The following is a 26,142-nucleotide window of genomic DNA, read 5'->3' as shown; positions in this document are numbered from 1 at the left end:
TCTAAAAGCTGTCGGAGCCGCTCATTATCATGCCTTATGCACCAGCGACCCCTCTTCGTCTTCGTCAGTCTTGGGTGTTACATTAGTAAACTTTTAAGAAATTAAAACTCGTTTTAAGAATATAATTTTAATATATTTTTCATAAATAAATTAAAATAGGTTTCTAAAAAAGTTATTCAAATTTTAAACATACCTTTTAACTTTACCACTTCCTACGTCATAGCCATTGTTGTCTGTACTTAATATTATTGGTTTCCTGCCTTTATGGTTTGGTTTTTTCTATAATGGCTACAAATCACGTTAAGGATACCAAATGGGTTACCTGTTTTCTTTGTTTGTTTCTCTTAGTCACATAAACAAATGACAACTACCATGCTACACATGTTGTTTGTTATTGTCTCAATTGTTAATATAATCCCAACCCCATTTTTCTTTTTGACTTAAATAGTATAATCCCTTCTTGGATCCATCATTTTATTTTGGAGCATGCATATATCTCTCTCTATCACACACATGAAGATAAGTGATGAAATTGCAATATATCAAAAAAATAGAAGTGATAGAAAGTACACACGAAGACCTAAATTAAAGTTAGACTCATTCAATAGCACTCTATTGAATACATACATTTTTTTAAAAGTTACTATCATATTGATTAATATATCTATAAATTAAGTTTAGAGTTAAATATTCTTTTTAGTCTCTACGAAATTTATTATTTTCAAGTTTAGTCCTACCAAAAATCTTTGATCAATTTTAGCCTTCATTTTGCTTTTATAGAGATTAAATATCAGGACGAAAAGTACTCATTTTTGTATAAGTTAATAAAAGTACGAGTAAAAATTGAATAAAAACTATGTAGCGACTAAACTTAAAAAAAAAAACGTAAATTTATAAGGATTAAGTATATTTAACCTTTAAATTTATTTGATAAGTTTTACAATTTTTTTTATTTACTTTAAAAAATCTCTTTATATTTACCTTTATGATCATTCATGGGTAAAATGATAATATAGAAATAAATTGAGGATATATATGTAATTGTAAACTAAACACAATGCTATCCAATCTGGAGGTGATGCATTATTAGCTGAGTTACGTGCTATCCATATAGGTCTTGATTTTTGTAGTCTAAAAGGTTATGCCAACATTATTTGTGAGACTGGTTGTTTGGAAGCAGTTGACCTGCTTACTGATGGTCGTGATCATACCTTGCACATTTATGCTAGTGACATCCTTCATATTAGAGATGTTTTATATGGAAATGATAATACAACATTAGTGCATGTTCTTAAGGAACAAAATACGTGTGCAGATTTTATGGCTAAGGAAGGATCACATGCAAGGTGCTCTACTCGTTGGAAATGTCTTCCACGATGCATGGAATCTCTCATTCTGAGAGATAAGTTTGGAACTTAATTTTGGCTCTCCCTCGTTGTTCTTTTTTTTTTTTGCCTCGTTACTTTGTAACACTACAAAAAAAAACTAAACATAATGCAATTCTTGTGTTTCGTCTTTAGGTTTTTCGTTACAATGAAAGATTCTTACTACTCCTTATCTATCTCAATCATATTATTGATGATAATAATTGAGTAATATTGCATGTGTCAGGTGTGTTAAAGAATCATTTTCGGTATTAATAACATTCAATGTCCCTATGATTATTATGAATTTAAGTTTTAGCTTAATATGAAAAGTTGGTTGGACTTTTGAAACTATACATGCACACATGATATGATTGATGACATGAGAAGGAGGGTTTAGCGGAGGACCTTTGCAAAGAAGCCACTCTTTGATTGAGGCGGATTAATTGGATATCCAAACATGACTAGCTATATGGTCAATCTTTATTTCAATATGAAAGGTTGATACTCCTTTGTTAGATGGAGACATGTACCTAATACTGAATGCAACTTTTTTATATCCCTGTTTTTATTCCATTATGGAGTACATAATTGACTAATTAATTAACAATTTTCTTGCTTTTTATGTATGAATCAAACACTCTCCTAAAAAGATGTATGAATCAAACCTATAAATCATAAACGCTCATCAAATTAAACATGTTTCAATGTCGAATATATATCGTGTCCGACATCAACATATGTGATCACATTGAGTATTTCATTCTCCTAGATTATTATTGACGTATTTGTATTTGTATCGTGTCCAGCTTTGAATATGTGCTTTATAGTTTAAAGAAAAATAATAATTTCCCAGGGTGATATCCTTAATGTGATTGACAGCTATTTATAAAAAATGCAATCGCAAGATTGTTAGAGATAAATAATAATTTCTTATACTGATATCTTTAATGTGATTTGCAGCTATTTATAAAAATGCAATCGCAAGATTGTTAGAAATAGGTTGAATGTTTTTGGTGGTTAATCGGGTCTGAATCCAAAATCTCACATTTGTGTATATGAATGTTCCAATGATACTAGTTATGTATGTCAATCATTGGATCTTTTTTGTCATGTGTCCTTCATCCAATATAAATGGAGCATACATAAACTCAACATGTAGAAGCAAGTGTGTATTCAGTGTAGTTTTGCAAAATATTGGACCACTTTAGGAGTAACTTCGATAAGGTAAGATATTTTTATCAAAAGGAATTTGTTCAATTCAAGTTGATAATGTAGTAGTAGTAAATTATTTTCCTTCTGTGGCCATTGGTTTCGGATCTCGTGCTTACAAATCATCAACAACAATATAGAATGACCCCATTTGTTTCCAACGGCTCCTTCTCAACGTGTTGTCCAAATCTCTAACTTAATGAATTCATCAGATTCATTTTCTTTTGTCTTTGTTTGGGATATATTGATTGAAAAAGGCAAATGCTAACTTGTGCCCTCGAGGGCACATGTTAAGGAACTCATAATAGAAATATACGTATCAAAAGTCGTGCAGTCAATTTCTTAAAAGTTAAATTATCATGTTTTCCAATGCAAAATTGCTTATTTTGGGTTCCTTAACATGTGCCCCTTAGGGTACAGGTTAACATGACCCATTGAAAAATACTATCAATAGGCAGTAGGTTCTACTGAAAAAAAAGAAGTTACTGTGTCATAACTTTTTTTGATTTCAATAATTAACTAATTACGTTTCAATCATTAATCATTGATTAGACGAGTTAAGATGCTCTTCATTTCTTTCATTGGAGAGATGAAAAAACAAAATAAAGTTTGAAAAAAAAATATGAAATAATTAATGATGGTGGGATTCACTTAGTGGTAGGACTCATTATCTATTTTTTGTGTCTATTTCTCTTCAAATTGTATACGCCACTTATTTTATCAAATGGAAAGGATTCTAACCCTAATCAGACAAGCTTTTCATCAAATTTTTGTTGATATTAATTACGATTAAGATTTTTGTTAACAAACCAAAAGACCGCCTACAATGTTGAGTGTATCTATTTAGCATCATACTAAATAAGTAGTCATTATGAAGTATAATATTTGGGTGTATGTGAATAATGATGACTATAGAAGCACCATCTCTTTCCCATTTAATAAATTATAATGAAATAAATAAATTTTATTGCAATAAAATAACATAAAATTATTTTTGGGACAAATTTAATAATATGTTTTGAGATTTTTTTTTAAAGCAATGATAGCTTAGCAGCGAGCTAAAGCATACACGGGGGGGGGGGGGGGGGGGGGGGGTTAGTCTGTTTTGAAAATAAAAATCCCTAATACAAGAAGAGATCTTAAGCCAAATAGTAAGATTATCCAAGGTTAGACCAAGATTAGCAAGAGCATCAACACAACCGTTCCCTTTCCTATAAACATGGGTAGCCAAAAAGTTCATGTTGAGGTGTTTAATTAGAGAAAATTTGTGCTTATTAGGTAATACCGTAGAATGAGCTATGTTGTGGATGTTCTAATTGTATTAAAAGAAATAATTTCCGTACCTTAGTGCTTTTATCTTGAGGAAGGATTTCGTTTCAGTTCTAGTAACAAATTGGTATACTACTTCCCTAAAGAAAAATGGGAATGACACTTGATAAAAAGTTTAAAGTACAAATTTTATCTTGAGATTTGTGTATTCAACACCTTAAAACATAATTTTATTTTTTCACATGAAAGTTATCAATTCTTTTTATTTTTAAATCCCTTTTTTTTTTACACAAATAAACATTATTCATTCATTCAAATTGATAAAGTACATTGATACAATACAAATTCAGAGTCTTTGGGTACGCTAAAACCATTGATTGAATCTGCACTTGCTCAAAACTAATCTTTCAACCTGAATAAAAAACTACACCGCATAAAGACGAAAAATCAAAACAAACAGAGTGCAAAGACGAAGAAATAAAAAAAACAAATGAAAGAAAACTAAAAATATGTGAAATCACTTGTTTAATTAAAAACGAAGGAAAAACAATTCGAATGAGTGATTTTGGGTCAAAATTGACTCTAAATCACCTTATTTTTTTCTTTTCAGAATATAAGATAAGAAAATAAAGTGGCGACGTCTAGGATTTAGAAAGAAGAGAAAAGAGAGGAAGTTCTATTTTTAAATCCTTGACAAGTGCTTCAATGACACTTTGTTAGCAAGACCATTTTAATATTTATCAATTGAGATAACTCATTAGGTCTTTCATCATTTTAAAAGTATTTTACATCCCAAAACAGTGTACCATTTTTATATATAGGTAAAGATTATAGAATTTGAAACCTTACTATACTTTTTCTTTTTTAGGGAGGGTGTTTTGGAAGGGTTTAGGAGGGGAAGGAAATGGATGGCTCGCTTTTATTTTTTAAATTGCGAACAATGTAAAATGTTTTTTTAAAAAAAATAAATTAAGTGTTTTTGAAGTATTATATCATCATTTTTCATCCTGTTAATTCAATTTTCTAAAAATCATTTTATAATGTTCGTAATTTAAAAAAGAAAAGTAAGTCTTTCCATCCCTTCTCCTCGTAAACCATCCATCCAAACACTCCCGAAGTAAACCTTTATTAATGTCACTGTTTTTTTTGTAAGGAGGAATGAGGTTTTTTTTTTTGTTGTTGAGAGAATGAGGCTATTTTTTATTTTGCATAAATATTTAATTAAAAATTATTCATAAGAATTGGAAGACATTTTCCGAGAAAGAAGTCAAATAAAACCACGGAGTCTACTTTTTAGTATAAGTAACCGAAAGCATTTAACACTACTAATAAATGTCAAATAGGAGACCTTTGCAAGAAAAAATAAAGTCAATTAGGACACCGTAAAAATACTAACACTCATAAAGATTTTATAAATCAATTTTATTTTAAAAAAAAAATTATGAATGATTTATAACAAAGTTTAGAATTTTTTGTCATGTGTATTACTCGTAAAAATATATGATACCTTCCATATCAACCACATTTTTTATATACACAATGCTAAAATTCGATTATACTCATATTAATATAGTAATTTCAAATCAATATAACTATTTTAATCTATGAGTAGATTCAGTGTGTGTTTGGTTCAGCTTTGAATATAATTGATTCTGACAGAATTGATTCTGATAGAATTGATTCTGACAGAATTGATTATGAGAGAATTGATTTATGTTTGGATACAATTATGTAGAATTGATTAAACAAATCGAATGTTGTTTGGATGATTTTGATCAAAATTGCTTTTGAATGTATAATTACTAAAATAGACATAGAATTTAGACATAGTTAAAAAAAGTTTTGAAAAAATTCGTTAATTTTTTTGATTACCACTTTCAAAAAAAAAGTTTTTTGATTACCATAAACTTTTTTTTAAGTTACAAAAATAATAAAGTTTTTTTAAGTTACAAAAATATTCGTTAACTTTTTTTTTAAGTTTAAAAAAAATAAACTTTCAAAAATAATAAAGTTTTTTTAAGTTACAAAAATATTCGTTAATTTTTTTGATTACCACTTTCAAAAAAAAAGTTTTTTGATCACCATAAACTTTTTTTTTCTTGTAAAAAAAAGTTTTTTGATTAAATTTGGTTCATCAAATTAAATTACAAACAAAAAGAAGGAGAATTGATAAAGGGCAATAGAGGAAAATAATAGGTTGTAATAATAAAATATAAAATTTATTGGAGAATTGATTCTAGAAAAGCTAGAAGCTAGGATTTGTAGCTTCAAGGATAATTGCTTTTGGGGGATAAAAGCAATTTTGAAAAGCCAAACCAAACACCATTGAAAATCTAGTTTTTCACTTTTGAGGCTCTAGAATTGCTTCTGGTCTTGGAATAAGCTGAACCAAACAGGCTCAATGTTTAATGAATTTTACCAAACAATCAATCGTTATTTAGAAGAACATAAATTCCATTTAAAATTTGAATTTGATTTTTTTTTAGTTGAAACAATCTTTAGTCAAATTTTACTTAACATTTCAAATTACTCACTTCCCCTTGAAATCGAAGGTCAACAAAAATAACCCTATCAAATCTTTTAAAAAAGAGAAATACTAACATGCACATGTTAATATACTCATAAAAGAAATTTTACATTGAAAATTGCACCAATTTATTACGGGGAATTAGTCACTTTAGTCTCTGAATCGGAAGAGATTCGTCACTTTAGTCCCTGAATGCAGATAAATTGCAAAATAGTCCCTGAATGTAGACTTTGTTAGTCAATTTAGTCCCTGAATGCAAACTTCGTTAGTCAATTTAGTCCCTGAATGTAGACTCCGTTAGTCACTTTAGTCCCTAAAATTGACCATGCAGAGACTGTTTTGCAATTTCTCTTCATTCAAGGACTAAAGTGACGAATCCTCTTCCATTCAAGGACTAAAGTGACTAATTCCCCAATTTATTACTCTAAAGATTGAAATTTTTTTTTCAATAAATATTTTCTTTTTTTAAAAACTTTAATATGTGCTGTGCCCTATAGCACAAGTTAGCACGACCATTTAAAAAATATAGAAATCAAAATTTTACTAATTAAACACCAATGATTTTCCAATAATAAATGAGGAGGAATAACATTTTCCAAGATTGAATGAGAAGATTACTCACAGAATTTATTACAATGAAAAAGTAAAGAAAAGAAAAGAAAGAAAGTCCAGGTAGGATATTAGGAAGAACATCATTGTCAGTGAAAGTGTCGGTGCTTCACTGTCTCACTATATTACATTGCTTTGTCTCTCATCTTCTCTTTCAATTCAACCTTCTCTTCTTTTTCTTCTTCTTTCTCTCAGTTCCTCTAAAACAAGAAAATGGGTTTTGATTTGAGACAAGTAGTTGCTGGTATCCTCACTCTCACTATGTTTGTTATGCTTATCCATATGATTAAAAGAGACCATTTTGATTCTGTTCAAGTAAGACCCATTTTTCATTTTTATCCAAAGTTTCAATTTTTCACTTTTTTTCTTTCTTTTCTATATGAATCTCTTAAAGGGTTTTCTTACTTTATCTTTTTTTTTTTTTTTTTTTTCAAACTTTCCATTTTTTTTGTTATGAACAAAGTTAATTAATTTTAGGGGATCTGAATTTCTATATTAATTTTATTGAAAATGAAATGAATTTTAACTTTCAAAGGTCAATGAAAAAATCATTTTTTTGTCTATGCATCTTTAAGCTTGTAGATATGTTAGATCCTTAGTTTATAGACTAGGAGATATTAATTGTTTGTTGTGGATGTTGATTTTTCATTGAAATGATGATTTGAAGGCATATATGAGTAGTGCTATAGCTTATACTCCCTCCAGTCCTATATAAAACAAATAATTGACTTTTTAGATTCATTGAATAATTGATGTATATTGACTTTTTATATATAGGACCGGAGGGAGTATAATTTGGACAGTGATACTGATAGGCTATGATTCCTAGACTCTAGTATAGTTGTTGTGAAATTATTGATTGATTTGTGTGAAGACATCACATGTAATAATGCTCTATGTCTGAATTTTTTTGGACAAGAAAATGTTTCTGATTTGGTGAGAAAATCTAGTGTTTTTGTTGTATAGCTGTCAATTGTTTGTCCTTGTGTCCCCGAAGGTGTAGCTCAGTGGTATCAGTTTGGACACCGATTGAGTCCAGGGTTCGATCCCTGCTACTAACAAATTTCCCCTCCCCGATAAAAATAGATTGTTGTTCATGTCCTTTGAACGAAAAACACCGTTTTAATTGAACCATGGAGCTGCCGAATATATTAATCAATCTAAGATAGATATTAGATAAATAGGAAAGTCATAAACTCATTTTTTCTTCTGTTTTTAGCTTTCTCATCGTATTTTCTCTCGGCTTATTATCAATACAGATGCAAGTGCTTTTCTGATCCGGATTTGTTTTTATTAGTCTTCTAGTTTTTTTATATAAGTTTCAATTTATTAAACTCACTTGTCTTACTCTTTGTTTTTGCTTTACAAGGATAATAAATTTCCAGGATCAACAGATGATGCAACCTATGAAAATGTAAAGATGGATACTACACATGTAAGAAAGAATATAGGGCTTTGGAAGGGAGATACTGACGAGTTAAAACCGTGTTGGGTTAAGCCGTCTGGAGGTAATATTAAATTTTAAGTTTTGCAACTTTTCGAGGAAGCCATATGCGTTTGGATTGTATTTTTCTGTATTTTCTTTCATTATTAATTCATATTTTGTCGATGGTTGGCAGACGAAGTGGAGCAGACAGACGGGTTTGTTACCTTTTCATTAACCAATGGTCCAGAGTACCACCTATCTCAGGTAAACCATTCAATCGTTGTGATTGACTTATCAAAATGAGGATTTTTGTTGGTATTAGTGATGTAAGATATTGCGGCTATTTCTCAAACACCAAAGATATTTTCCCTTAGATGATTTCCTTCTTCTCCACCAAAAGAAATGGTGTCATTATTGTATATTTAGGTGGATGTTTGGATGTTTTCAAGTAGAACTGATTTTGCCTCCAAAATTGATATAAACTTGAAGCCATATTTTGAAGCTTTTTTTGCTTCTACAATTGATTTTTAGCCTCAAATTAATTGTTCAACCCACTTCAATATGAATCTATTAACCACTTTACATTTAACACAATTTAGGTGGAATCGCCTCTACAAAATCAATTCATTCAAACTCAATTTTTGTCACCGCAAAACCAAACACAAACTTAGTAGTAGTAGTAGTTATGATATGCTACCAATGATAGTTATGAAAAGACTGCTAATTTTCATTGCTATGATATTACATATATGCGTGTGATGTGCTCCTTAAGCCAATGCAGTATTGTAAAATTTGAAGCTGTATCCATTCTTTATTTTCTCTACTTTCCTTCATTTTCCATTTCCCTGTTCTTCTTTCGTCACCAATATGCTTCATGTCCAGATAGCAGATGCAGTAATTGTGGCTAGATATCTCGGAGCATCACTTGTGATCCCTGACATTAGAGGAAGCCAACCTGGTGACAAGAGGTTAGTTCTGACCATAAAAGATTCGGTGTATAAAAGAATGTCACATTCACGATCAATAATTTGGTGAAGTTTTGCTTATATTTCGTTCTGGGGGGGAATATAATTCATGGTGTGTGCCTAATATAATTCATGTCTCAGGAACTTTGAGGATATTTATGATGTTGACGTGTTCATGAAAAGCATGGAAGGAGTGGTCAAAGTGGTAAAAGATCTTCCTTCTCATGTAACAACTAAAAAAATTGCTGCTGTGAAGGTCCCTAACCGGGTTACCGAAGATTACATAGCTCGACACGTTGAACCAATTTATAGATCAAAGGGAAACGTAAGGCTAGCGACTTACTTTCCTTCAATAAACATGAGAAAGTCAGGGAAAAAAGGTGACACTGATTCCATTGCATGCTTAGCAATGTATGGAAGTTTGGAGTTGCAGCCGGAAATACATGATCTTGTCGACTCAATGGTTGAAAGGCTTAGAACTTTAAGCCGAAAATCAGACGGTCAATTTATTGCTGTGGATTTGAGAGTGGAGATGTTGAACAAGAAAGGTTGCCAAGGAAATGATGATAATGATGGAGAGAAGACCTGTTTCAATGCACAAGAGATTGCAGTGTTTTTGAGAAAGATTGGTATTGATAAGGATACCACAATTTATTTGACACAATCAAGGTGGGATGATAGCCTTGATTCTCTTAAGGACCTGTTTCCTAAAACTTACACGAAGGTGAGCTATTTGTTCTTATTTCTGCATCTCTATCTCTCACACACATGAGCACACACACACACGGGTTTGGATAGCCTGCAGTTACAATCCCACCCATTCACACAGTTAGCAAATCGATGGTCGTAGGATTGAGATAAGACGGTTCATATTTCAAGCTTAGTATTTTAGAGTTTAATAAAAATCAAAATTTGCTTACTTTCTGGACCGTCTGATCTCATCCAACGATCACTAATCTGCTGACTGTGGTGTGAGTTTGTGATTGCAGGCAATCAAAGTCCCACACACACATTTGAATAGTCTACAATCTTTCATACTAAAAGTGTAATATATCTCGTATTTCCTCTTAAAAATGTTGCAGGAGTCAATCATGCCGGCGGATAAGAAGACAAAGTTCCTAGATTCTAAAGATTCTGAATTGGAGAATGTGATTGACTTTTACATTAGTACCGAGAGTGATGTTTTTGTACCAGCAATTTCGGGTCTATTGTATGCGAACGTAGCTGGTAAAAGGATCGGTTCTGGTAAAACACAAATATTGGTTCCAGCCGTAATTTCAGATTCATCGGCTTCAGCAACAAGTTTCTTGTCCCCTTATATCTCCAAGAAAAACCACTTTGCATATTCTTGTTATTGTTAGTAGTATGTTGTTTGTCAATGTAACAATGCATTCAAGAGTTACAGTTTTTTTAGGGCCTAAGGTCTTTTGTTTGCAGATTTTAATGAAATTTTCAGCAAAAAGAGAGAGTCAAGTGTTCATTAGATTGAAATTTTTGTCATTTAACATGTATGTACACAAGGCTATTCACATATTTGGCTTGTAAAATTATGGCTGCTCCATAATTCTTGTTCTTAATGAGTGAAACAATTGATACTGCATTCATTGACTTTGGCTATTTATTGCATGTTTTTATAGATAAACATTCATCCCAATGGGGTTGACTTGGTGTATTTGATTTGATCATTGTAAAATATAAATCCTATGAGAAGTTTTTTTTTTTTTTTTTTTTATGTGTTGTTCATCTACTTTAAATAGAATTGTCTCCGGAAAAAGTGCAAAAGTGTGAATACAAATTGAGGATGATGCTTACTTTAATTCATTTTTATGTTGGTGTGACTCTATTTGCATAAAAAAGAGGACTTAATTTTTTTTTTTTGAAACAAAGAAGACTTCATTCTTGTTTCTCTTAAAAAAACACCTTAACTCTCTTTTTTGACCTTGTTAACGAGTGCCCTAAAGACACTCTTTAAGAATTCTTAATTAAGAAAATGTTTATTGAAGAAATCAATTAGTTCAATTTCTAATAAATTGAATTCAACAATTTTTATAATTTTTTTCTACTATTTAAGGTTGTTAACAAGTGTCTTTTGAGCATTCGTTATCATATTCTATATTAAGAATGCTCCCTCCGACATTATATTTGTATAAGGCTAGAGTTAAATACATAATTATGAAAATTATTTGTTAACAAAATGAATTTGGTTTATTTCTTTTTTCTCAAATTTTCTATTTTGTTATTAAATTTCTTTCAACCATACACAAGGTATCCATGAATGTGAAAAGAAACAAGTCTTCTATTGTACTTTGTTATTCTTTTTTCTTTTATCACATTAAGAATTAAATTTGAAACTCCAAATTTTATTACACACTCAACACACCAACCACTTGTTCTAAACTTTCTGTTTTGGACATAAAACTTTGTTATTCCCTCAAAAAAAACTTTGTTATTCTTTTACTGTATTAATATAAGTATATATTTTTGTCCCCGTAAGCTTAGCTCAGTTGGTAAGAACAATGCATAATATATGCAAGGTCCGGGGTTCGAACCCCAGACACCACCAAAAAATTATAAGTATATATTTCTTCACAAAAAAAAAAAAAAAAGAGTAGGAGTATTTAACTTTGTGGACCTAGTAAAATTCGATTTACTCTTCCAAATTCGATTTACTCTTCCAAAGTTGCTGGTTCGATTTTTTCTTCCAAATATGTTGGTTTTATTAGATATACTAGCATTAAAGTGCTCATATTTTATCGTATTTAGTTATAATTGTTTTGAAATATATGACAATTAAACAAATATTTAACCTATATTATTTCTCCTGTTGTTGATATTATAATGAGATTTAACTGATATTTTTTAATTATTCCCTAATAAAATACTGAAAATAGAACTGAAAGTTTATCACACGTGAAGATTGAATATATATAAAAGCAATGAACATATTTCAATAAGCCGTCTTAGCTCAGCTGGTAGAGCGCGTGGCTTTTAACCACGTGGTCGTGGGTTCGATTCCCACAGACGGCGTTATTTTTTTAGTTTACGGCCTTTTTTTTTTTTTTAGTTTTTTTATGTTTTTTTCGATACAGTGGATTTTAGAGCACTGTGTTCCTTTTATCTATACCCTGGAATAAAATTCTGGAATAAAATTGAACTATACATATACTAAAAATATATATACTAAGTAGACTAAAAATATATACACTAATTAGCCGTTACATTTGATTAATTGAACCAGATTTTAACATTATAAATGAAAAATCATTACTCAATTGGTTTCCAATTTAGTCTTTTAAAAAAAATTTGTCCGTATAAATCTTTAAACAGATTTACAAGAATCTGATAATGTCCAACATATATTGTGTGCTAGCACCATATTTTTCATAAGGTCTTTGGCACCAGCAATATTACTAGAATGCTAGTGGAAAGAAACACAACACAATTTATTCTTTATGTGCATTTGATTTGATTTATATGCATGATTATGAGTTCAACTCTAAATTAACTTAAAACCAGTGGTACAGTTTTGCCCAATATGTTGTTTCCAAGGTGAATTTTCAGCTTCTCCCTCTAATGAATTGGTCTTACTATTTCAGCTTAGCATAACCTCAACAATGACAACCTTCTTACAAATTTCATAAACCAATTGAATTGATGGATTTGATGCTTATGATGCATTAGTATTATACAAGTAAAACCATGATAGAACAGTAAATGATACTATTTTGAGCAAGATCGCTGTTACAGCGAAAGAATAACCATTAAATTTAAGTGTTGACATTGTTCTTTGCCTATTAGGTGGAGCTAAATCCTAAAATCAAGTTTTCATTGAGAATGTTCTTTCGTTTCCGTTTCTTGTTGCTCAATCAAGGAATTTCTCGCAGCACGTGGCTCCAATTCTTATAAACTCTTTGACAATCGTTTTCATACGTTCAGCCAACAAACTATTATAAATCACTGAGACCGTTTGATCTCTTGCTTTTGTCATCATAGGAATGATACCCCCAGAGTACACAGCTCCAGTTCCTGTAAAATTTAGGGCAGCCACTTTCATGTTTCTAGCTAAAGAAGTCTTAGACTGCCCCGAGCAGCTTTCGCCACCCTCCTGAACCGCACCTTTAACCAAACACCTCATTTTAGCACCTTCCATGTATGCATTGCATGCCACCATGATATCATGAGCACGACTGATAAAATGTCTCACAACAAAGTCTTCAAAATGCTGAAAAAGAAAATAAAAAATTAACTTTGCCATCTATAAACCAACAATTTGAAAGGTAACATTTGTTATGTAGCATGGCCACGACGAGGTCAACTTAATCAAGGTTAGTTACCTCTCTATATATCAGTATATTGAGAAAAGAAGTGCACATCTCCTATCAACAAAACATTGGTTGCTCGAGAAAAGAAGTGCACATCTATCAACAAAACATTGGTTGCTCAAATTACAAAGCACAAACAAACCAATCAGGGATATACTATCTACTCCATATATACATAAATTCAACAAGTGTATTTATTAGTAAAGTAATGGAAAGGAAAAATCGAAAACTAACCATGCCACAATCCTGAAACATAAAGATTTAAAGCCCCCGTGTAAATTACTATGCTAGGCAAGAGGCAACTACGCACAAGGTATATAAACACAGTAGAGAAACGCAGAACAAGAATGCAGCAGAGAAAAATAAAAAAAAGGTCTTGCAAAAGTTGGATGTACTGAACACAAGCAGTTCATAATTGGATCAGTGTCCCATTATGCAATGTTACTTTACTGGTTTTGCAAATTAACTAGAAAGTTTCTTTATATCTTAACAAATGACACAGTTTGAATGCCAAAACAGTGAGCTAAAATACCGAACTAGTGAGCGCAGCGAATATTACAAAATAGACCATCAGGGATAGGAATTATCGTAAAGTGCAGAACCCAATAAAAAATTAGCAACTAAACATCAGTGATCAATATTGAAGCAAAAAATCCCCGATACAAAAGTAAAGTTATAAACCTAATCCAAAATAATGTAAGTAATGAACCAAAGCATCTGGTTAAGTAGGATTTTCTCTGGTATCCATTCACAGAAGTCATTGCCCATCTAACAGATCCCTCAGTTAAGAAAATTTCCCCTAGTAAACATGCAGAAAAGAAAATATAGAAAACTGAGACTGAAACCTGATAATGCATTTGGCAAGTTTAACATGATCGCAGGATATAGAAGAGGCAACAACACACTTTTACTAGTAGAAAATAATGTAGCAGGCATTAGCAATATTCCAAGGACAGTGCGAAAAGATATTGCACAAAAACTTCAAACTCATTAAAACAGTAAACATAACTGAGACATGTTCGAAACTATACAGCTTTAGCCTAAATCAAGCCGGTTCAATAGAGAAATCAAGTTTGAAGAGCACCAAAATGCTACCACTACTCCTCATCTGTTAACTCTTCCACCTCTCCTGGTGCAGGGGCTTCCTTATCATCAAATTGGCCTTCCTTATCTTCCTTATCATATCCCTCCTGATCCTAAACATAAATATAGCACCAGCTTCAGAAAACAGAGCAAAATAAACAAAAGCATATTATGAAACAAACTTAGTAGTAGCCCAAAAGAAAACATACTCCAACTTTAGTCCTTTTCGCAGTTGGTTCTTTTGAATTTGGTTTCTTCCTACAAAATTCCAAAAAAATAGATAAACCTAAACCTAAATACTAACACAAACAAGAGTCCAATATTCACAAACTAAAATTGGGGAAAAAAATTCACCTCTCGGGTTTCTTCACTTCAGCAGCTTGCTCAACAGCATGAGAATCTAAACAACCAAATTAAATAAAATCAAATACGAAAATAAACAAGCGAAGTTATTTAAATTTTGATAATAATTCCTAATTAGGGTTTATGAGGAATAACGTTGATTACCTTTGATTTTGGCTTCAAGGCTACAATTGTGCGTGTCAACGGGTGCAACAGGAACATCTTTCTTACTCTCATCACTGAAAAAATTTACAAACAAAAAAAAAATAAAAATCATAAAATTAGTAAATAAAATAAAAAACTATTTAAGAATCTGAGTGAAAAGAAAAAAAAAAAAAAAAAAGAGATCAGAGTCCTATGAAGCATGGACACTTCTCGGATTAGGCGTGTCCTGGTGTGTGTCCAACCCCGACACTTATAATTACACTGAATAATATGATTTGTTTCAAATTATTAGCTGTGTCGGCGTGATTGTGTCCATGTCGTGTCCGGTGTCAGTAGAAGAGAAGGAGAAGAAGGAACCATTTGGGGAAAGCACTGCCATCTTTGTCACTTTTTTCTAGTTGAATCAAAGCTTCTTGGGTAATGGAATTCTTCAAATTCTCCAAGACTTTTGTGAGAATTTTTTCATCAACATTATGCTCATCACAAATCTTCTTTGCTGCAGGTAACTGAATCATTTCTTCAAAAACATGGTATACTGCACAAGCCTCCTGCTGCTTCGATTTTAAACAACAAATTCAATAGCACTACACTAGCTTTGTTTTGAAAAATAACAATACCAAACACAATTCATAGAAGCCCAAATTAAAAGAAAACATACTTCATTTTCAGCATTAGATTCATTAACATTTTTCCCTTTCCCAACTTTAGCCCTTTTCGCAGTTGGTTCTTTTGAATTTGGTTTCTTCCTACAAAATTCCAAAAAAAAAATAAATAAACCTAAATACTAACAAAAAAAAAAACCAGAGTCCAACAATATTCACAGACTAAAATTGGGGGAAAAATTTCACCTCTCAGGTTTCTTCACTTCAGAAGCTTGCTCAGAATCTAAACAAAGATTTTGTTCATCTTTTTCCAATTTAGCTGCGCGAAGCTCTTCAAAAAGAGCCAGATCAAATTTAGCGTCCACCATATCTTCGTACTTATATAACTCCAAGCGTGCCTCGTCCGAAAAAAGCTTTAGTAAGCGACGGTCCTTCGGCAACTCGAAGTCCATGGTGGCGGCTAGGGTTTCTGAGAGAGAGAGAGGGAGGGAGAGAGAGAGATCAAATATAAATAAGAAGCTTAGAAACACGATAATACATATTAATAATACTAATACCAATACAAATAAGAATAACCGTTTTTCGACATAAATTGATTCGTTTACAACCTTAGGTTTTTCGAAATATGAAATCGAACCGATGCAGAATGAAATAGGTAAATCAAACAGAAAATATACATATGATTAAAGATTAAGCGATTGAAATTGAAGAATCAATGAAAGTACCGTAGCCCTGGCTGAATTGTGGATGATTCGATGAGAAAGAAGCCAAGCCCTTGTGTGTGTGTGTGTGTGTGAATTTTGAAGTGTTATTAACAAGGTCGTATATTCGACCCAAATATAATTGAAGGATGACAACAAAGTTTTGTGTTAATTGTTTAAAATTGAAGGTATAGATATGTAACGAAATAATAAATTGGATTGTTATGTGATATTAGGTAACTTGAGAATTGTGGGTAAGTAACTTGAGAATTGTAAGTAACGAAATGTTCGTCTTTTTACAATCAAAGTGTTTGTCTTTTACTTTTTACTTTGTTCAGCAAATGTATACACCAAGGATCACAGTGATATATGTTGTGAAAATTCAAGGACTTATTTGATGGTATTTTCACTAATTTGGGATCGATATGATGGATAGACATACAATAGAAGGACCAATTTGATTGAAATTTTTTGACAGAAGGGTTGAATTCATTCATTGACAACCTCTTTTCATTACAACATTACACAAACTTGACAAAATACAATAACATTTTAAACAACTCAATCAAACAAATTACTCATATCAATATATTGATCAACCTAAGCTCACTTCCCACACAATCAACTTTATCCATCAACCTTGCCCTCCAAACCTCTTCTATGACACTATCCTTTGGCTTCTCCATTAACCTTGCATTTCTTCCATGACCAGCACCATTATTTTTAAAATAACCTAGTTCTTCAGCTTCATCAACCCACACAAAAAATTTACAATTTTCACCATCATCCTATACAATCAAAAGACAAAATCAGAACTATTTTAACAAACCATTCACACATCACATAACCATAGCTGTTTTTGCCCATACGCCCACCACCCATCATTTTTGAACACCAAATCTTCAACAATGACCACTGATTTTTGAATTTCGAATTGAATCAAAAAAATTAGGGTTTTAAGTTTTTTGAATTGGGGAAGAACTTTGGCATCAATTCATGGAAGAAATTTTGAGGATTTTGAACTCTAGGTGACAAATTATAACATTAGGGTTCCAAATTTATATATTTGAGGAATTTTGTAATTTTCTGAAAATCAATCAATTTGGTCCTTGACAATTTTCTGAAAATCAATCAATTTGGTCCTTGGCAATTTTCTATAAATCAATCAATTTGGTCCCTGCTTGCGTGGCATCTGACGTGGTAAGCCTTGTAAGAGGTTAACGGTATCCGTCACATCCGTTAACAGACCAACTTAACGGAGGGACTGATTTGATTGACATTTTGTAAATTCGGGGACTAAATAGATATTTCGCAAAATTAAGGGACAAATTTAACTGATTTTTGAAAATTCAAGGACGAATTTGAGGTATTACTCTTAAATATTTTGCTTATTGGAATAGTCCCAACTATTTAGATTGCATCTATGTTTTTTTTTTTTTTGAGAAGAGACTGCATCTATGTTTTATCATGTTGTATTATCACCGTGCAGTAGCTTGGTTAAAGACAATTTTAAAAATTAAGAATTTTTTTTTTTGAAAAAAAAAATTAAGAAATGTTAACAATATTAAGAATTTTTTTTTTTTTGAAAAAAAAATTACGGGAAAAAGCATACTGAGAGAGAAACTAGAGAGATGAGCTCTGAGTTTGTCTTCTCCGCCCAAGGTGAACCAAGCCCCCAACACCCCATCAAACCGCCTGACCCCCCCAAAGCCAAGATTTCCTTCCGAGATAAACTAATAGGATCCACCCATGCTATCCCTACACGTGAAAAAGAAGATTTGATTGAAAAGAAACTTGTCCGCATTGAGCTGGAAAATGGTAACCGCCTCCTCCCTAAGGTTTTCCTGGAGCCCACGACATTTCAAGAATTGTGCACACCATGGAAAGACGCTTTGGTTGTCAAATTGTTAGGGAAGAACCTCGGATACAACACCATGAGAGATCGACTGCAAAGAATCTGGAAGCTACAAAGCGGCTTTGAAATTATGGATAATGATAATGGCTTCTATATGGTCAAATTCGATCAAGAAGCAGATAAGGAGAAAGTCGTCACCGGAGGTCCATGGATGATCTTCGATCATTGTTTGGCAGTCACACACTGGGCTCCTGAATTTGCATCACCAGAAGCTAGAGTGGAGCGCACAGTTGTTTGGGTACGTTTTCCTGGCCTAAATTTAGTCTATTATGATGAAAGTTTCTTGTTGGCCATGGCATCAGCAATCGGTCGACCTATAAAAGTGGACACCAATACTTTAAAAGTGGAAAGAGGTAAATTTGCTCGTGTCTGTGTTGAGATTGATCTTACGATGCCGGTAGTGGGCAAAATATGGGTCAATGGACACTGGTACAAAATTCAATATGAGGGTCTTCACCTAATCTGCACTAACTGTGGATGTTATGGTCATCTGGGGAGAACATGCAACCAACCCACCACCAAAAATGACAAAGCCAACCCCAACCACCACAACCCCGCCGCCAACCACTCCCACACCGTCACAAACCATCAAGCTACCAGCCAACATGTTGACCAGCAAGACCAAGTAACCGCCCCCAATCATTCATTTTCTCAAAACATAAACGGCCAAGAATTAAACGCAATCAATAGTGAAGGTTCTATTTTTAATGGTGGTGTTATTAGCATTAATGAAGGAACACAAGAGCTTCATGGGGATTGGCTCCTTGTATCAAGGAGAAAAAAACCTTCCAATAACCAACAGCCAAGCCACACAAAGCAAGCCAATAATTCCAAAGCTAACAGATTCTCTGTGCTAAATAACATGGCCCACCACACCAAACCAAAAAGCAATTTTCCTAGACATAACCCTTATGAAGCAACACGTGAGCCCAATACACCAACAGAATTAAAACGCCGCCGCAATAATGAGGACAATGATGAATCAATCATTGCTGCTCTCTCTCTCACCCCTAAAACCTTTAACCGCGGCCCCACACACAACAAAAAGCAAAACTCTAAAGACCCTATCCTACAAAGAGTCACGCAAGTTATGCCTAGCCCTTCTAAAAATAGCCAACCAAATAACATGTCGGCCCCACCTTCACTCACCACCAAACCGGCCTTGTCTAACCCCCATCAAAGCATAAACTACAAAACTGCCATTCCCAATTCCAAAAATACACAAGTTACTGAGACTTCCAGTAAAGAGAATGCTTTAAACTCCATCGACCTTACCACTCAAGCGTTGGAAGATGAAGCTATGATCAGCAATGAGAACCTTGACAATTTGAATATGAATATGTCAGAGACCAATGAAAATCATGAGACCTCCATCGACAAAAAGGAGGACATGATTACTTAATTTTTTTCCCTCTCCTGTGTTCTCCCTATCTTCATTATTTTTATGGAAGCTCTTCTCGATACTTCAATCCTCTCTTGGAATATTAAAGGGGCCCTAAACAATAATGCAAGAAGGCAGCTGAAAGATTTACTGAGAAAGTATCATCCAACTTACTTAGCTATCTATGAAACCCACTCTCCTTATGCTAAGAGTTCTTTATTCTGGAATAATATTGGTTACACTCCTGTCCACATTATAGAAGCAAATGGTCACTCTGGAGGAATTTGGCTTCTGATCCACACAGCTTCTACAACTTTATCTACTGTTCTTGATTTCAATCAGTACTCTATCACCTTCACCATTAGCCGTGGTTCCGCATCCACTAATTGTACTTGTGTGTATGCGAGTCCCAATCCCACCAACCGCACTAATTTCTGGAATTATCTTACTACCATCAGCAGCTCCATCAATGGTCCTTGGTTGCTCATCGGTGATTTCAACGAAACTCTTCTCCCTAGTGACCAAAGAGGTGGCATTTTCCAGCACAATAGAGCTGCTCTTTTTTCTACATTTATGAACAACTGCAACCTTCTCGACATCACTACAACAGGTGGTCGATATACTTGGCATCGGAACAATAATGGCATCAGAATTCTTTCCAAAAAGCTCGACCGAGGCCTTGCTAATATTGACTGGCGCCTGTCCTTTCCTGAAGCCTTTGTGGAAGTGCTCTGTCGGCTTCACTCTGATCACAATCCCCTCCTTCTCCGTTTTGGTGGTCTTCCTTTAGCTAGAGGGCCTAGACCATTTCGTTTTGAAGCTGCTTGGATTGATCACAAAGATTATGAGAACCTGGTAAGAAACTCTTGGAACTCCTCTAATCACAACACCGTCAATGCTCTCAATAGTGTCAAAGACAACTCCATTATTTTTAACCATGAAGTCTTTGGCAATATTTTTAAAAGAAAGAAACAAGTGGAAAGAAGGCTCAAGGGTGTCCAAAATTATCTAGAAAGAGTGGACTCTCTTAGACACAATCTTCTTGAAAAAGAGCTTCAACAAGAATACAATCATATTTTGTTTCAGGAAGAGATGCTTTGGTATCAAAAATCCAGAGAAATGTGGGTGAAATTTGGTGACAAAAACAGCGCTTTCTTCCACACCCAAACCATCATCCGTAGAAAGAAAAACAAAATTCACAGCCTTCAGCTTCCCAATGGTATTATGACCACCGATTGTGACATCCTTCAAGATGAAGCCCATAAATACTTCAAAGATTTTTTCACCAAAAACCAGCCCCCCCATAATCACAGATACAACATTGGCAACCACCCCACCATTGATGAGCAAGGTGCGGCCTCCCTCCTTAAACCTGTCACCAAAAATGAAGTCTTAGCTGCCCTCAATACCATGAAACCTTATAAAGCACCAGGACCAGATGGCTTCCAATGTATCTTTTTTAAACAATACTGGCACATTATTGGAGATGACATTTTCCATATGGTTCAAACAGCTTTCCAAACTGGTACCTTTGACCCTCAAATATCTGACACTCTCATTGCCCTCATTCCCAAAACCGACCCTCCCAACACCTTTAAAGATTTTAGACCCATTAGCCTTTGTAACATTGTCTACAAACTCATCACAAAAGTCTTGGTTCACCGCCTTAGACCGATTCTCAATGTTATTATTGGCCCCTACCAAAGTAGTTTTCTACCTGGTAGGGGAACTACTGACAATTCAATTGTTTTGCAGGAACTTGTTCACTTCATGAGAAGATCTAGGAAGAAGAAAGGGTTTGTGGCCTTTAAACTTGACCTTGAGAAGGCTTTTGATAATGTCAACTGGGAATTTCTTAAAAATTGTCTACATGATTTTGGCTTCCCAGAAATTACCAGCAAGCTCATTATGCATTGTGTCACTTCATCTACTTTCTCAATTTTATGGAATGGTAACAAGCTTCCGCAATTTAAGCCAACTCATGGTCTTCGCCAGGGTGACCCGCTCTCTCCTTACCTTTTCATTTTGTGTATGGAAAAGCTCTCTGCTGCCATCAACATTGCGGTCAGTTAGGGAAGGTGGGAACCAGTCCGTATCAATAACACTGGGCCTCACCTTTCCCACCTCCTTTTTGCGGATGATGTTCTTCTTTTTACTAAGGCTAAAAGCTCACAATTCCGAGTTATTTTTGACTTGTTCGATGGTTTCAGTAAAGCTTCAGGGTTAAATATTAATTTATCCAAATCCAGAGCCTTTTTCTCTACAGGGACTCCTCAGGCTAAGATTCACAAGCTCACATCTATTTCTGGAATTCGAAGTACTACCTCTCTTGATAAATATCTTGGCTTTCCCATCCTCAAGGGGCGGCCAAAAAGAAGTGATTTTGCTTTTATCATTGAGAAAATGCAGAATAGACTGGCTTCCTGGAAAGGCAAACTTCTCAACAAAGCAGGTAGACTAACTCTTGCTTCTTCGGTCTTATCATCTATTCCCACTTACTATATGCAGATTAATTGGCTCCCCCAAAGCATCTGTGATAGCATTGACCAAACAACTCGCAATTTCATTTGGCGAGGCAATAATAACAGAGGTGTGCATCTGGTTAATTGGAATAAAGTTGCTAGCCCGAGGAAATTGGGGGGGTTGGGTCTTAGGCCAGCGAGAGAAGCAAACACAAGCCTTCTTGGTAAACTTGTTTGGAACTTAGTGCAAAATAATGATAAGCTCTGGGTCAATCTCCTTTATAGTAATTATACGGGTGGAGCTGACTTTCTTTTCAATGCATCATCTAATCGTAATAGTTCTCCTACTTGGTCTTCAATCATCCGTGCTAAAAATGTGCTAAAAGACGGATACACTTGGAGAGCAGGCTCAGGAAACTCTTCTTTTTGGTATAGCAACTGGAGTCCGCTTGGTTCTCTTGGTCCCCAGGTTCCTTATGTCGATATTCATGATATCCAACTCACCATTCATAATGTTATCACCAATGAAGGTAATCACACTCAATCTCTCTACACTATCCTCCCTCCCCACATTGCTGATGCAATAAACAACACAAGGCTCCTTTTTAATCCATCTATTGCGGATGCCTTTATTTGGCCGCATAACAAGACTGGTATTTACTCCGCCAAGAGTGGATACAACTGGTTAATATCTCAGCAGATTCCCCATCACCATCATCATGATACTTGGACCTGGATTTGGAAGCTCAAAGTTCCGGACAAATTCAAATTTCTGTTGTGGTTAGCTTGCCATGAAGCTGTCCCCACTTTAATGTTGCTCAATCAAAGGAACATGATGCCTTCGCCTACTTGCTCGAGATGTGGTGAACATGATGAATCCTTGTTCCATTGCATGAGGGACTGTAAATTTTCTATGATTATTTGGAAAAAAATTGGTTTCACTTCACCTCATTTTTTCTCTGCCAGCTCGGTCCAGGATTGGTTAAAGGAGGGAGCATCTTCCAATCGGTCCAATCTCTTTCTATCTGGGTTATGGTGGATTTGGAGGCATCGAAATCTCATGTGTATTGGGAATGAAACAGTATCCTCAACGTACCTGTGCTCCAATATTCATGATTTAGCTAAAACTATCAGCTCGGCTTTTCATATTCCTGTTGCAGCGCCTTCTTTGGACAGATACATTCGATGGAACATCAATAATTATCAGTGCACTATATTGAACGTTGATGGTAGCTGCAATGGTACCCCCACCCGAGCAGGTTACGGCGGTATTATTAGAACTCAAGCAGGAAGTTTCATCTCAGCTTTCTCTGGCCGCATTCATCAATCAGACGATATCCTTCTTGCGGAGCTTACAACCATCTATCAGGGTCTGGTTTTAGCAGATACCCTGAACTACAACGAGCTGGCATGCTACTCAGATTCTATCCTCACTGTTAATCTCATCAAGCAGGAATTAAATCATTATCATGTTTATGCAGTGCTCATCTAGAACATTAAGGACCTCATCAGCTCCAGAAATTACTCTCTTCATCATGCTCTAAGAGAAGGTAATCAGTGTGCAGATTTCATGGCCAAGTTTGGAGCTTCAGATGATGATAATCTGTTAATCCACTCCCACCCTCCAGAGGGGCTTCTTCCCTTGTTGCATGCGGATGAGATAGGAACGCTCTTTTTGAGGCGTTAGTTTCTGTTGGTTTCTTCTCTTCTGTTGTTTTTTTCTTTTATTAGCATTGTAAACCAAAAAAAAAATCAATTACATTAAATTGTTTTTTTTTTGTACACGTTAAATTTCATTTACCTTCCATCAAACAAATTAAAAACGAATAAAATTTACATGGATCATTCTACAAAAAAGATAAATGATTTATTGCAACAACATGATTGAAATAGAAACATTGCATTCTACCAAAAATACAATTAAAAGAATCAAATTTCACTAAGAGAAACAATCCGAGAATGAAGACACAAAAAGAAAAACTTGACCTCGACAATTACATCAAAACAACAATGCTTAAAATACAAATCAAGATAGTAAGGTGTAAAAAAGATAGTAAATAAAACAAAAGAGACTTGGTGGCGTTCCTTGACCTTGCAGAAGACCATATATTATTGAGGATCATTCTCTACTTCTAAGGTGTGGCCTTATTAAGAGATTCGTAGATCACTCTTCTCTACTTCTCTTTGATCTTGAACATGGACCTTGTCCTGTGTGTCACTATATTTTGAATTAGATAGATATAAGTGTTTGATGGAAATATTTTTGAAGCATAAATCTAAACATGTGTCGAACTAAAAATTTAGATTATACTCATGTCTAGTGATCCTATATGAACCATTATTTGAAGAAATCGCAGAGTTAGATATTGAGCACACATTACTCTCTTTAGTGTCTTTCTCAAACTTATATATGAAAGTACGACGCACAATAATGTGGAATTTGTTGCCCTGGAAAATGTGACAAACACTTAAAGGGTTCAATCCAAAAATCAATACATGTTGTCCTGTAATATATATCCCTAACATTGACCTAAAAATTAATACATATATGGTTCAATCCATGGTGATTATATCCAAAGAAAAAGGGTGGTTGTCGCGAAGCACAACTCGGACAAATCACACAAATAATGAAAACAAAAACATTGTGTAAAAAAAATATCAACAATATGTCTACTAAAAATACGAAACAACAACATCCCTTGTTAATTTGGTTAATTTCATAGATGAATTCGATTTGGGGAGGTATATTTAAACATCCCTTGTCTACTAAAAATTATTTGGGCAGAAAATTTAAAATGACCGAGCAATTTCAAATTGAGTAATTCGAAATTGTCAACTCTTACATGTTTTTAGGCTCGAATTCAAAACCCTTTCCTTAATTATGGTTTAGTTGATATCACGCATTGAATGCAATCATGTAATGAAGGAGTTTATAAAATCATGTATTGTTACCGTGTGTTGACAATTGACATTGACCAAAAATTGAATATGAGCATTAATGATAATCAGATTATAACAATGCCACGTGTACTATTGAATAGAAGAGGTTTCAATTGTTTATATTGTAGATTGTAGATTAATTAGGGATTTTGACTCAACAATAGAGATATGTGATAAAATGCCTCGAACAAACACATGTTTGGACCCTCCCAAGCTTCAAACACCTGAACAATGTTGAGGCAAAATCCCTAATTAATTTTAAAGATAACAAACCTTGATGATTAAGGAATTAATGAACTTTGATTAATTTGTTGGTATTTAACTTGTGCTCTTCAGTGTTTAACTAAGACAGGAACAAAGTTTAATTCATACCAAGATACAAGAAATCAAAGGATATAAAGATTTAAGAACTCAGTCAGAGTTTAGAAAGTTAACATGAGTTCAGAAGGTTATTCTGATGAACATCAAGAACCAAGCTTAGAAATTCATGAACCAAATGAAGAACATGCAAGGTTCACGTGACATAAATAAAAGCGCAGTAAAGTACATTGACTAAGATCAATCAAGGAATAAAGACATTTATTTGATTAAAGTCAAAAAGGGCATTTTCAATGTTCATTCAAGACTATGAACATTTGAAGTACAAAACATTAGAAATATTCCATTAAGAATATCATCCTAGATGTTTTTTATCCTGCACTTCATTGATGTTTCACTATTAGGATTTGATTACATCAAATGAGAGTCTTACAAATCATCCTAAAATCCTAAAATCAAGTTTTGACTGAGAATGTTCTTTCGTTTTCGTTTCTTGTTGCTCAATCAAGGAATTTCTCGCAATGGCTCCAATTCTTAAA

The 26,142-nt window shown here is 33.7% G+C and overlaps 3 protein-coding genes, 1 non-coding gene and 1 pseudogene across 15 annotated transcripts; 4 read left to right on the top strand and 1 right to left on the bottom strand.

Annotated features, from left to right (window-relative positions):
• Positions 1-7,137: 7,137 nt before the first annotated feature.
• On the top strand, positions 7,138-10,976 carry LOC146925837 (protein MANNAN SYNTHESIS-RELATED 1-like). The gene is made up of 6 exons (XM_085758290.1): positions 7,138-7,296; positions 8,351-8,489; positions 8,601-8,671; positions 9,290-9,375; positions 9,514-10,096; positions 10,455-10,976. The coding sequence occupies exons 1-6, from the start codon at positions 7,195-7,197 to the stop codon at positions 10,731-10,733; spliced, it is 1,260 nt and encodes a 419-aa protein (XP_085614416.1). The 5' UTR covers positions 7,138-7,194; the 3' UTR covers positions 10,734-10,976.
• A 1,350-nt stretch (positions 10,977-12,326) lies between these two features.
• TRNAK-UUU (transfer RNA lysine (anticodon UUU)) lies at positions 12,327-12,399 on the top strand. The gene has a single exon. It is a non-coding gene; the product is annotated as a tRNA-Lys (tRNA).
• Positions 12,400-13,095: 696 nt separating this feature from the next.
• On the bottom strand, positions 13,096-16,699 carry LOC146925835 (uncharacterized). 12 transcript variants are annotated; one of them, XR_015033943.1, is made up of 9 exons: positions 16,612-16,699; positions 16,133-16,355; positions 15,943-16,030; positions 15,642-15,838; positions 15,285-15,358; positions 15,132-15,177; positions 14,987-15,035; positions 13,707-14,890; positions 13,096-13,594 (listed from the first exon to the last, which is right to left on the bottom strand). XR_015033943.1 is itself a non-coding variant. In XM_085758283.1 (8 exons), the coding sequence occupies exons 2-8, from the start codon at positions 16,336-16,338 to the stop codon at positions 14,792-14,794; spliced, it is 759 nt and encodes a 252-aa protein (XP_085614409.1). In that variant the 5' UTR covers positions 16,339-16,355; positions 16,612-16,699; the 3' UTR covers positions 13,096-14,791. The 12 variants fall into 12 exon arrangements, 6 of the variants coding, with proteins under 6 accessions (XP_085614409.1, XP_085614410.1, XP_085614412.1 ...); XR_015033944.1 differs by having other exon boundaries at positions 15,642-15,835; XR_015033945.1 differs by having other exon boundaries at positions 15,642-15,832.
• A 1,519-nt stretch (positions 16,700-18,218) lies between these two features.
• Positions 18,219-19,904, top strand: LOC146925834 (uncharacterized). Its single transcript, XM_085702093.1, has one exon. It carries the CDS (start codon positions 18,219-18,221, stop codon positions 19,902-19,904), a length of 1,686 nt encoding a protein of 561 aa, XP_085558219.1.
• A 3,300-nt stretch (positions 19,905-23,204) lies between these two features.
• Positions 23,205-24,032, top strand: LOC146925833 (uncharacterized; annotated as a pseudogene).
• The last annotated feature ends 2,110 nt before the right edge of the window (positions 24,033-26,142 follow it).

This window comes from Medicago sativa, chromosome 4 (assembly GCF_051527215.1).
Source record: "Medicago sativa cultivar Bolivia chromosome 4, Bolivia_mono, whole genome shotgun sequence".
In the NCBI taxonomy this organism is placed as follows: domain Eukaryota; kingdom Viridiplantae; phylum Streptophyta; class Magnoliopsida; order Fabales; family Fabaceae; genus Medicago; species Medicago sativa.
Note: the sequence above shows the minus strand (reverse complement) of the source record. Positions and strands in the feature narration are given on the sequence as shown.